The 13,297-nt window shown below is 42.3% G+C and overlaps 2 protein-coding genes across 20 annotated transcripts in view; one reads left to right on the top strand and one right to left on the bottom strand.

Moving 5' to 3' along the window:
• Positions 1-9,387, bottom strand: part of NCOR1 (nuclear receptor corepressor 1) — a 159,800-nt gene extending 150,413 nt beyond the window's left edge. For 10 of the 16 annotated variants that reach the window (XM_054689601.1, XM_054689597.1, XM_054689595.1 and 7 more), the window contains exon 1: positions 6,453-6,522. The gene's annotated coding sequence lies outside the window, so the exon portion shown is untranslated. Of the gene's footprint in view, positions 1-6,452; positions 6,629-6,743; positions 6,764-7,083; positions 7,647-9,367 lie in introns of those variants that run through there. The other 6 variants (XM_054689594.1, XM_054689592.1, XM_054689593.1 and 3 more) reach the window with 6 other exon arrangements.
• PIGL (phosphatidylinositol glycan anchor biosynthesis class L) overlaps positions 7,034-13,297 on the top strand; it is a 64,988-nt gene continuing 58,724 nt past the window's right edge. For 3 of the 4 annotated variants that reach the window (XR_008549726.1, XM_054689605.1, XM_037494502.2), the window contains exon 1: positions 7,035-8,008. Coding sequence is in view for 3 of the 4 variants with exons in the window: in XM_054689605.1 (XP_054545580.1) it covers positions 7,771-8,008 (238 nt within the window). In the remaining variant the exon portion in view is untranslated. Of the gene's footprint in view, positions 8,009-13,297 lie in introns of all 4 variants that reach the window. The other variant, XM_037494503.2, reaches the window with a different exon arrangement.

Raw genomic sequence — 13,297 nt, 5'->3', positions numbered from 1 at the left:
GGGAAGTGGTGTTTTCAATTTCCTTATATGCTTCTATAAAATAATATGCTATTTATAATGAATGAAAGAAAAGATTTTAAAATAACATATCTTCCTTCACTCATTAAAATGGTATTGTGTGGGCCTCCCTGGTGGTGCAGCAGTTGAGCGCTGGGTTGCGAAGCTGCCCGCAGTCTCTGCAGCACCAGTTCGATTCCCGGCTGCTGGCCGAGGGGCCCACATGGCATGCAGACCTCTCCTGCCGCCCGCTGCTCCCCTCAGCAGTGTACTTCGTCACTCTGCCTGTTCTACTCTCCGCTCTGGCTCTGGTGAATTCTCCCACCCTCCTGTGCCTCTGACTGTATCCAGCCCTTGTACAAATAAATAAATAAATCTTAAAAAAAATAAAAAGGTATTGTGTGAATAATAAAGTAACTTCTTCCACCTCTCCTTTTTCCTCCCTTCTCTTTCTCCCTCTCCCACCTCCCACCTCCACCCCTGCCACAGAGAAAGAGAGAGAGAGAGAGAGAGAGAGAAATATTTCACCCTACATCTGGTATATTTACACTGTGTGTATTTTAGGCTATAGCTCCTAGAAAGCACAAGTTTTGGTTTCATTCCAAATACATTAAAAGTCATTATAATTCAGAACTGAATTAAAAGAACTTAATCAAAAGTAATACAAAGTAAACATCTCTGAATAGGCATTCAAAGACACTACCATTACAACTTAAAGCAAACATTTCAAAATTATACAAATCTATACACTATTGCCAAGGGAAATGAAGTGCCTAAAACCGATTACTCTGAACTATGCATGACAGCAAAAATGTCAGTTAAATAGACAAGTATGTGGGGAAAGGTGATCTGTAACCACAAAGGTGACTCTCATACCAAATCTAAGAGTCAAATTCTGTTTTAAAAAAAAATCAATCTCTAAATATTCTGGTTTGATATGAGTGTATTAATATGTAACAAAAGTTTAAAAAAAAAAGAAAAAGAAAAACCCCAGTCCCTATTTTATTCCTCAAGTACACATAGTGGGGGTAGAGGGGTCAAAATAATTTGGTAATCTTCAGTTTTCCTTGGTTTCTGACTAATATAGTTAAATATTTAATTTTTTTATTAAAAAAAACTAGTCAGTACTTCCATCAAAGGGGTTCCAAAATTCAATAATAATCCTCTACCAACCAATTATTCTACATAGCTAATTCAATTTTTTTCTAGCACTGAAACTGCTGCTCCAAATTCCCTCTATATATATTAACACATTTTTGTTCTAGCATCATCTGGAAATACAAATACTCTAAGATAAATCAATCTTTTAACCTCTCTTCCTCCCTTAAATCCCAGTAAACTGACATTTTTTAAAGAAATGCTATGATAAATCACCGATTGCAAACATTTTATATCAGTGACATTGGTGAATTTCTACTTGCATTTTAATTTCCATAAACTATTCAGCATCAAGTTCCCCACATATGTATCTGTCAGCTTCTACAACAGCACCAAACAACTCTAGCTGCTAGGCTCTTTTTCATGCATTCAACAAAATATCTGCTACACACTTCCTGGGCAAGAAGTATTATACTAAGAGTGGGGGCAGGAGAAGGATTAAAAATTAACTGAGATACATGCCTACAATGGGCACATGGAATAGTAGAGACTAAAGGGGCATGTATATAAATAACTCTGATGTTTTAATAGACGCATAAGTAAAGTATGTATTTCCAGAATGAAAAATACACATTTTTGGAGGAAAGAATAGGAGGAGACTTCCTGAAAGAAAAGATATGTGATCAAACCCTCAAAAATAGGCAGAATTTAGATGTGGTAGAGTTTGAGAAAGTAAGGCAGGGAAAGAATATTCCAGAAAAGAGCACTGTAAAAGAAAAAATAACCCTTCTTAATGCAACACATTATTATGCAACACATTTAACAGACCAAATAAAATAAAGAAATATGTCATGCTCCAGTATTCACATGAAGATACGACAATTTAAAAATAATGTCTTTGGGCCTCCCGGGTGGCTCAGTGGTTGAGCGCTGCGTTGCGAAGCTCCCCGCAGCCTCTGTGGCGCCGGTTCGATCCCCGGCTGCTCCCCGACCACCGGAGGAGGGTCCCACATGGCACGCAGACCTCTCCTGCCACCCGCTGCTCCCCTCAGCAGTGTACTTCGGTCCTTCTGCCTGTTCTGCTCCCCGCTCTGGCTCTGGTGAATTCTCTCACCCTCCCGCGCTTCTGACTGTACCCAGTGCATGTATAAACAAACATACAAATAAAAAAAAAAAAAATAAACAAATAAATAAATAAATACATGCCTCTTAAAAAAATAAATAAATAAATAGAATAATGTCTTTTCCTTCAAAATAGTTAATTATGGTATGTATACTTACAAAGCAATAAGATACAGTTCATGATCATGCTATTTATGTAAGCTTTTATTTAACAATCAAAGTACCTCATAATTAAAAAAAAAATTCCAGGGCCTCCCTGCTGGCTCAAGGGGTTAAGTCTCAGCACTATGAAGCTATCTGCAGCCACTGCAGCAAGAGTTAGATCCCCCTGGCCAGGGAGCTAACCCACGTGGTGCAGCAGACCTCCCCAGTCTAGCCCACCTGCTGCTCCCCTCAGCAATGTATTTCAGTGGATCAGCCTGTTCTGCACCCCACTCTGTCTCTGGTGAACACTCCCCCCACAAACACCTCTGGCCTACACCTCCTCTTGTATGCATAAATAAATAAAATGAATCTAAAAAAACTTCCAAAAGTTTGAGTGATGTAAACAATAACTACTTTGTAAAATAATTTCACCTGTTTGGGAATCAGAGATACCTAACCACTGGCATAACAGAATTTCCATCACTGAAATACTTAAATTCTATAAGATGTCACTAGATCCATATAACCTCAGTTTTAAGATATACCTCACAGCACATTAAAGATAAGCAAAGTGAAAAACCAAAAAATGTTAAGCAAACTATTTTCAGTGACCACAGTACTGATGTGGATCAATACTAATTTGTTCAAACTATATTTTAATTCATAAATTTAATATTAAGAAGTATCTTAAATTCAATACCTAAGTTAAATAAGTGATCTCTCATTCCCCATCCACCCCACTTTTTGTTTTAAGTAATTGTCAATTATCACATTAAACCATGTAATGCTGTATATATGGTATGATGGAATGACCACTAGAATGGATGTCAAAAAATTTGATTCTGCTACTGCCCAATTACAACAATTTAGGCAGATCACTTCACTTCTGTGACCCTCAGTTTATTCACCAGTAAAACAAACAAGACTAGATAATCTACATGACTCTACATCCTATAATTCTGTAAGTTAGTAGCATCTTATTTTAATCAATGCAGATGTTTTTGAGATCACTTTAAAGTAAAAGTAGTAGTACACAAATTAAAGAATCAAACTGAAGAACTCCACAGAAACATTGGCATGGTGTTTGTTATATGGTGTTACCTTCAAATGCAAAAAGGACCCTTCAAAAAAAAAAAAATCTGAAAACTATTCAAGTAATATTCAAGTAAATATATCTGAAAACTATTCAAGTAATATACAAACTTCTTGCGTAGAAAAAAATGGTAGAAGAACAGTAACCATGTTCAAGAAAAACCACCACCAGAAGAACACTAAAATAAAAACCAGATGCTCTATACACAGTTATTGCTACATGACAGAAGCTTTTCAATACTCCTAAATCCTTACAGAAAAAGAAACAAAAGGCTTTCTTAACCATCCGTGTAAAACTTTTTGCATCCTCAAATATGAAAAGGACCAAACAGCAGGCAATCTATAGATGGAGTCATTCATATCTGCTCAACTTTATACCTTTCAAGCCTTTAGTAATATGCCCTGAACATAATGGCAGTTGACACTGGTTGAACAGTGAATAAACTAAAATACATGAATTTCTATCTAACAAATAAGTCATACATAATAAATTCTGGTCAACGTTTACTACTTCTTTGTATTGCATTTTAGTAAAATTCAATATTTGAAGTAGAACAGATGGAAATAAATGAATATGTGAGATCCCTATCATCCCCAGGCATAAGAATTTGAAATTGCAATTAAGACAGATGAGAAAACACAATTAAAACTATTCAATAAATAACAAAATACACACAAAATTGAGTAACTGCTTGACATTTACCTACAAAAAAATCCCTGGCCTATTCAAAGGCCTTTGCTTTCTACTGTAGACAGCAATGGCAAGAAAATCTTACCAGTTCACAAGATAAAAAAAAAAAGTTTCAAAATACTTGATAATCTAAATTGCCTTGTAAAACAAACTTAATTTAAAAAAAAAAACAAACACAAGTTAACCAAGTATTTTGTGCTTTTTTAAAAATGAGCGCAGGCCAAATACTTAAGTTTTACTATATGATTAAATCTAGTAAGACACCCAGTTAAAAAGAGGTATTCCTCCAGAGGACATGGAGAGAATCACAGCTACATAGATATATCACAGCAGATAACAGGGGCATTCTGATAAGTTGTAACATGAATTAATTTTTCTAATTAGAATCCTATATTTATTCATTCAACAAACATTTACATGTCAATAGCCTATACTAAAAACTGAAATCCCACACAATGCCTTAAATATAAAGATAAAATCAAAGAGGGGCTATCCTGTCCTCAACAGGAGATAACAGGAACATAAACACCTAAACACAAAGTAGAAAGTATAAGTGGAGTGAGAGGTGTTTCAGAAGTACAAAGGAGCTGTTACCCCGTCACAAAAATATATAACCCTTTCAACCTGCTTAAAGCAATTTCAACCTGCTTAAAGTAATTATTAACTCTTAGGCTCACAACAGCCAACTAGAGGAAGACAGGGGTTTTCCTATTATCATAGCTGAAGAAACTGAAACACAGAAAGGTTGATCATGTTCCAAAGTGTCAAACAGTCAAAGAAAAAATCAGGACACTTTGTATCATCTTTCCCTCAGGGGAGCAATTCGACATATGGTAAGCCTTTCGTAAAAGGAGAGAGTATTTTAGTATTGCAAGTAATCACATTCTCATATATGTATGTGAATGTTATTCATATATGTGTATGCGTATGTCTTAACCTTGATTTCCATGAACAGGTGTGCTTAAAGCAAGGCAAAGCAACTGTGTACTATAAATATTAAAATAAACTTCCACTGCATTATAACATAATGGGAAAATAAGATACAATATGTCTCCAACAACTTGTGGTTATTTCTTGTCATTTTTACCCCTGTCTAAATCAGATTCTAAAATTGGTCTGTTTCTGAGTTTATGCAAGTTGGTTCATTCAATAAATATCTTTATGAAAGGAGACATGGAACATTTTCAAAAAATTACTAAAAATTAAATGACATCGACTCTTCAATATCCACAGGGAAAATCACATGTGACCCAACAGCAGCAGCTACTGATCGAGATGTGTTGAACGAACGAATATCTGTAGGCATTTTAAAATCCCAGGCCTGCTGCTCTTTGCACACTGTCATGTTCTGCCTCCCATCGTTGCCTCACCAGGGAGCTCATAAGGAATGTAAATTTCAATATAATTGGGATATAATTAGGGAAGCAAATCTAATGCAAGTGAATATACTAATCCCAAAGATTAGGATTACTTATACCACTGCTCTCCAAGGTTAACTCTGTAGAAGTGGCACTGTGGTATGCATTATCAGAAAAAGAAAAATGACACTTCCTGAGTAAACACTTTTCATAAATACCACTTATTCCCACCAACACGATACGTATCCAGTTAACGTGAAGAATTCCGTCTCCCCTTCACTATTACTGATTCCTCAATTACAGTTTCTCAAATCCCTCTTCCCCTCCCGCCCCCCACCAAAGGTGCACTCATTGGCTTCGCACATGAAAACACCAATAATAAACGGCAGAGGTATACGGTGCCGATCTTTGCTATTTCCCCCGCTACCCACCCTTCGCCATTACACCCCAAAGTGCTTTGCTTAGAAAGGTGAACTAGTTTGCTCTTCACGCGCTTACCCATCGCTGTCACCCTCCCCAAAACCCTCCACGCTCCAGAGACCGTCACCAACTCCGTCTCACAGCGAGCCCAGGCCCGCCACCTGTGCCGGCCCCACCCGGGGTCCCGGGCGCTCCCAGTCTCCCTCTTCGGCCCTCAGGCACCGCACGCCCCACACCCCCCTCCCCACAGGACAGCTCGCAGCCGGCCCCGGCCCGGCCGCAGCCCATTCTTCCTCCAAACTCCAAAAGCCTCCTCCACTCGCCCAGCCCAAGCTCCCCGCCGCGCCCGACTCGCCCCTGGCGGCCGAGGGGAAGAGGCCGGGCGGCTGGGGCGGGTCCCGGCCAGCCGGGCCCGCGACGGCCCTCGCCCGCGGAGAAGCCGCTCCGGCAGCCAGTGCCGGGGGAGCCTCGGAAACCCCGGGCGAGCGGTGGCCAGGAGGCCGGGGCAGCGGGCGCCCGGGCCTACTCACCGGGAGCTGGCGGAGCGTGGACGGCGGCGCGCCCCCCGGTCTGAGGGGCAGGACGCGGCCCTGGCGCGCGTCCCCACCCGGGGACCTCGCTCGGCGCGGCGAGCCGGGAGCTCACTCCAGCAGCCGCTGCCGCCGCCGCTGCTGCTTCGCCACCTTGGCCGCCATCTTGACTCAACCCCTCTCCCTCCTCCCAGCCCGGGCGGCCGCGGCTAAGGCGGCTCCGGTGCCGGCTCCTCCTCCTTCCGGAGGTTAAGAGACCGACTCCCTCCGCTGGCCGAGCGTAGCTCCTACCTTGGCGGAGCTGCCAGGGTTCCCCGGCGCCGGGTCCCCACACCTCTCTCGGTCTGGCGGCGGCGGTCCCCTCGACCGGAGTCGGACCCGGGCAGCGCCGTGCTCGGGCGGAGCCAGCGCGCCGCCATCGCGCACCCGGGCTGGGCCGTCCACCGGCTCCCGTTGCCCCCGGGGTCTTCCACCGGGCGTGGGAAAGAAAATGGGATAAAGCTAGGGTCTGGCCCTGCGACCCCTCTGCGGCGCGGCGCGGCGGGACTGCGGCGGCCTTCCGGGGCCCGGGACTGCGGGAAGGGCGCCTGAGCCCCCACGCGCGGGGCCAGAGGCGTGCGCGGCCACCTACCCGGTATTGTCAGGGCTCCGGCTGTAATTCGCACCGAGACTTCGCGAAGTGTCTGGCGAGGCTGATGTGCTCGTGATGTCGGTCCTTAATCTAAAGTCTCTCGACCGAGGAGCCTGTGGCCCTGGCGAGTACCGAGAGCCCGCCGAGCCTCACTCTTCTGCTGAAGTGACCTCGCGGTTCTTTGTAAGCGCATGCTTTAACTTTAGAGAAGCCACCGTTCCACGTCCCCAAATTAAGACGGGAAGACAAAGTCGGTGCCTCCTCCGGGTAAGGGATGGTCTAATCATGTAATTACGGGAAAATCCCGCGGTTGAAGAGATGAGTTATAAAATGGTGAAGCTAGGAGAGAACGCTTGCTAAAGATGCGAGGGGCTGTTTTAAACCCGTTGTAGTGTTAACACAGGACAATGTTAGCAAACTGTACAGTGAAGGTTTAACGGTTCGGCTCTGAAATCGAGCAGGAACAGGACTTAATGCTGCATAGCGTGGAAAGAATTCGTAAAAGACGTGATGGGAGGCGTCTGTGTAAAGCTACCGCATGAACTCGACGTTTTCTGCCTCGAGCCACTGCAGCCGGTCGATAGGACTGACTGAGACTCGGAACGCAATTTCCGCGACTGCAGTTTTCCCGCCGGAGTCGGCGTCAGCGGCATCTTCCCTACTGCGCAGTCGCGGTGCCGCTGGCGCATGGAAGTGGTGGGGGTCCTGGGTTTGGTGGCCGCCTTGGTCCTGGCATGGGGTTTCCTCTGGGTTTGGGACGCCTCGGAACGAATGAAGAGTCAAGAGCAGGCTGGCCTGCTGGGAGGCGGAACTCGGACCCTCCTGGTGATCGCGCACCCCGACGACGAAGCCATGTTCTTTGCTCCCACAGTGTTAGGCTTGGCCCGCCTGAGGCACCGGATGTCCTTGCTCTGCTTCTCAGCAGGTAGGAGGCTGTAGGCGGGGCCCTGGGAGCCGCGGCTGTAAAGGGGATTTAGGTACCTAGCTATGTCGATGCACTTCTGTAAGGGTTCTGTGTTGTAGGAACAAAATGAATGCACCGGGTCTTTCTCTGGGCACTTCACAGAGAATCGGTGGTCCCAGCCTTGATGACAGTAGCAGCTAGCTTACCAGGTGAGTTGTTTGAGGAGTGGCAGTCCGCGACTGTCTTACTCCACTCTGATAGCAGGATAGAGGAGCACTAGAGAACTCCTATCTGTTTATACATTCAGTTACCTCATATGTGCGGTGAGAATTGCGACTGTGTTTATTATCCTTGGAAGCTTTTTTATTTGCAGAAGGATCAAGAATAATGATCTTGCTGTATACACCCAACAGAATCTGTTGTATATGGTTAACCCTAAAATGTTTTATTTCTGACTATAGCAAAGGACTTTATTTATTTAAAATCCGTTTTACGGTAGAAGGAAGCATATGTCAATTTGAAGATATAGGTTCAGATCATTAGACTATAATTTTTTAGGTAGTTTTGTAGCTTAACCCCCCAAATTTTTCAGTAAAGGGGCTTTTCAAAGAATTCAGATAATACAGAAAAGACCAAAAGAGAAAACAAAAATTGACCATGATTCTGGATTATGGTGACAATTGCGCAATTGTCTAAATGAAGTGTTTGCAGTGTACATATGTAATTGGTGAATTTTGTGGTATGTGAAAGTATTCCTCAATAAAAATTTTTTTCAAATGCCCATGATCTCGTTTCCCATTTGGTTGTGTGTCCAGTTCTTTTTTCCATACAGATTTTTCACAAAAATTACAATTTATACTATTCTATATTCTTTTCATCTTAATGTTAATTTTTCATTTAGCAAAAATTTTAAAAATCTGTGTGCACTGCACACATATTAGGGTGGCTAAAATCCAGAACACTAGTAACACCAAATGCTGGTAAGGGTGTAGAAAAACAGACACTCAATTCATTGATGGTAGAAATGCAAAATGGTATAGCCATTTTAGAATGCTATGTATGCATACAAGAACTGGGGTACAGGCCAGATGTGTGGGGGGTGAGAGGATTCACCTGAGACAGAGTGGGGAACAGAACAGGCAGATCAACTGGAAATACACTGCTGAGGGGAGCAGTGGGTCAGTCAGGAGAGGTCTGCTGTGCCATGTGGGTATCTCCTTGTGCTGCAGTGGCTTCGGATAGCTTCGTAGGTTGTGTCTTAACCCCTTGCGCCACCAGGGAGGCCCAGTTTAGCAATTTCTTGCAAAACTAAACATACTCTTACCATACCATTCAAGGGCCATACTCCTTGATCTCTACCCAGAGGAGTTGAAAACTTACGTTGACAGGAAAAGCTGTTCACAGCAACTTTTTTCATTATTGTCAAAACTTTGACGCACGCAAACTGTCCTTCAGTAGATGAATAGATAAACTGCTACATCCATATAATGAAGTAATATTCATTGCTAAAAAAAAAAAAAAAAATTACCTGTCAGGGCCTCCCCGGTGGCTCAGCGGTTGAGCGCTGGGTTGCGAAGCTGCCAGCAGCCTCTGCAACGCTGGTTCAATCCGCGGCTGCTGCCCGGCCACTGGAGGAGGGTCCCGCATGGCGCACAGACCTCTCCTGCCGCCCGCTGCTCCCCTCAGCAGTGTACTTCGGTCCTTCTGCCTGCTCTGCTCCCTCTCTGGCTCTCTCGCCCTCCCGCGCTTCTGACTGTACCCAGTGCTTGTATAAATAACTAAATAAATCTTAAAAAAAAAAAAAAAAAAGTATGTTTAAAATAAAAAAAAAAATTAAAAAAAAAAAAAATTACCTGTCAAACCACGAAAAATCATGGAGAAGACTTAGATGAATATTTCTAAGCAAAAGAAGCCAATCAGAAAAGCTACATATTATATGTAGTTATGTGAAAATCTGGAAAAGGCAAAACTGGAGATAATTAAATTTTCAATGGTTACCAGGAGGAGAAGGGAAGCACAGAATTTTTAGGGCAATGAAAATCTATTATATTATAATGGTGAATACATGTCATTATACATTTGTCTAAACTCAATGAACAACATCAAGAGTGAGCTGAATGTAAACTATGGACTTTTTTTTTTTTTTTTAAGATTTATTTATTTATTTATACAAGCACTGGGTACAGTCAGAAGCGCAGGAGGGTGAGAGAATTCACCAGAGCCAGAGCGGGGAGCAGAACAGGCAGAAGGACCGAAGTACACTGCTGAGGGGAGCAGCGGGCCGCAGGAGAGGTCTGTGTGCCATGTGGGACCCTCGCCCGGTGGCCGGGGATCGAACCGGTGCTGCAGAGGCTGCGGGCAGCTTCCCAACCCAGTGCTCAACCGCTGTGCCACCGGGGAGGCCCAAACTATGGACTTTCTTTTTTTTTAAATAAATTTTATTTTTATATTCCCCATACAATTGCAACCCCCTTATTTTGACCCCAATCCCTCCCCTCCCCGCCTCCCACCCCCCATAGAGTGTCTCTGGTTCATAGTTTTTTGTTGATTTTGATTTTCACTTTCTTCTATCAAACTATGGACTTTTGATGTCAATATAGTTTCATCAGTTATAACAAATGTTCCACTCTGTTATGGAAATTGGTAATTGTCCTTTTATGTCTGACTTATTTCACTTAGCGTAATGTTTTCAAAGTGCGTCCATACTGTAGCATTATCAGAACTTCATTCCTTTTTATAACTGAGTAATACCCCATTGTATGTATACACCACATTATTTATTCATTCACCTGTTTATAGACATTTGGATTGTTGTCTTCATTTTTAGGCTATTGTGAATACTACTGCTATGAACAATAACTAGCTGTAGAAATGCTGTATTATCTGGAAATTCTATGCTTAAATTTTTGAGAAATCACTAAACTCTTCCACAGCAGCTGACCATTTTTCTCTTCCTACCAACAATGCACAAGTGTCCTATTTTCTCCATAACCTCCTCTACACTTACAGTTTTCCATTTTCGTTTTACTTTGGTTTTTAGTTTTCTTCCAATAGCCATTTTAGTGGATGTAAAAATGATACATCATTGTGGTTTTGACTTACATTTCCCTAATGATCTTCATGCACTTACAGGCCATTAGTATATGTTTGGAGAAATGTCTGTTCAAATGCTTTGTGCATTTTTGTATTCTGACCTCATTTTTAAAGGATGGTTTCTCCAACTGAGTTCTGTGGATACATTTTAATGGAAAAGGGTTGGGATCTTTTGGTTCAGCTTCCTTTGAGGAACCAAGACCTTTGGACTCTACTAATACTAGCCCCTTTTATCTCTCCACCTTAGGATTAGTAGTTTCTTCTTGCTGTCTCTAATCTCTGGGTTGATTCACTCAAGGTTCCCTATTTCACCCTAAAACCCTCCATCAGTTATGCATCAACTTCTTTGCATTCCATTTTAGCAGATGGACATATCAATATTTGATAAAGTTTCTGTTTTCCTGCATAGATTCTAACCAGTACAGAACTGAAATACCACTCTTTTATATTTAAGAAATGGTTCACCCTTTTTCTTCCACCTACATTTTAGAATAGCTTGGTCGTGTTCAGGGAAAAATCTTGCTAGCATTCCAGAAACTTAAGGAATTTCTTCAGATTCATGAAATTAGTAGAACACCAGGTATTCAAAACACAATGCCTTGATTACCAATATAATAAATTCAATTCTGATAAGTTAAAACTTCCAAAATAGAGGTCTGGGCATTCCCTGGTTGCCTAGGGGTTAAGTCTCAGTGCTACCACCCCTGCAAAGGCCCATCGCAATGGCCTGAGTTCAGTCCTGGCCAGGGAGCTAACCCACATGGCATAGCAGGCCTCTCCTGTTTCGCCTGTTGCTCCCCTCATCAGTGTATTTAGTAGATGTGCCTGTTCTGCTCCCCACACTGTCTCTGGTGAATCCTCTCACCACCACCCCCACTTGGCCTACACCCCAGTTCTTCTACACAAAAATAAATAAAATCTTAAATAAAAAAATTGAGGTCTGGATAACCAAAGGAACAGGAAAGGGACTTTTTCTCTTTGCTATATATATGATTTGTTCCTGTTTTTATGCAAATTCTTTGCCTATTTAGAATGAATAAATTAAATTTTTAAATTAAAACTATACCTTTATTCATTGTGGTTTGTAAATGTGGGTCTTTACAAAGTGACTAAATTCTATCATGTGATTATGATTGCTAATTATTACTGAGAAGTATGTTATTGGAAGACAAAAGACCACTAAGCATACCATTTGCATGAGTTTATACACATGTGATGTAGTTCTTTTTTTTTTTTTTTTTTTTTTTATAGAGGCATGTTTTATTTATTTATTTATTTATTATATTTGTTTGTTTTGTTTATACATGCACTGGGTACAGTCAGAAGCGCGGGAGGGTAAGAGAATTCACCAGAGCCAGAGCGGGGAGCAGAGCAGGCAGAGGGGCTGAAGTACACTGCTGAGGGGAGCAGCGGGTGGCAGGAGAGGTCTGCGCACCATGTGGGATCTTCCTCCGGTGGCCGGGGAGCAGCCGGGGATCGAACCAGCGCCGCAGAGGCCGCGGGCAGCTTCGCAACCCAGCGCTCAACCGCTGCGCCACCGGGGAGGCCCATGTGATGTAGTTCTATATAAATAAATCTACATTCCATTGATTTTGTTTTCTAGAAAAATGACCTCCAAACTTTTTGGTCACATTTTCCTATTTGTAAAAACTTTTGAAACATATGCTCCCATTATTTGTATATTTCTAAATCCTTAATATTCCTAAATCCTTAATTCAAACACAGAGCAGTAAAAACCTCCATGAGCACATCAGACCAAATTCTAAGTAGTTTCTTAAACCCTAATGAGTCTGATGTGCACAGCATCTTACCTTAATAATCACATCACTAGTATATTAGACTCTGTCGCCAAAGATCAAATAACTTTGGAACAAAGTAAAAGAGGGTATGCGTATGGGAATGGAGGAAACTAAAATGTAATGTCCATAATCTGTAAGTCTCTATCTGATTTTAAAAAAGGGGGGAATCCCTTTTTAGGGGGTTCATCCCTTTGTTGGATATAATATAATGGCTTTACTAACTGGGTTCAAACAGTTCAAAACTAGCACTGGAGAAAACCCTGCCAAAGTTTAAAGGATTCACAAAGGAGTTTTTCTCTAAGATATCTGGGACAGTAAGTGGACCTCTCTTTGTTCAGTCCTGCATGAGTGCTTACAGTGTGCTGGACACCAAAGTTGAGTGAGACTGACTTAAAGTCAGTGACATTTAGGAAATTAA

The sequence above is a fragment of the Talpa occidentalis genome, unplaced genomic scaffold (genome assembly GCF_014898055.3).
Source record: "Talpa occidentalis isolate TD23 unplaced genomic scaffold, MPIMG_talOcc4v2.1 talOcc4.7, whole genome shotgun sequence".
In the NCBI taxonomy this organism is placed as follows: Eukaryota; Metazoa; Chordata; class Mammalia; order Eulipotyphla; family Talpidae; genus Talpa; species Talpa occidentalis.
The sequence above is the reverse complement of the archived record's forward strand: the minus strand, read 5'-3'. Positions and strand labels throughout refer to the sequence as shown.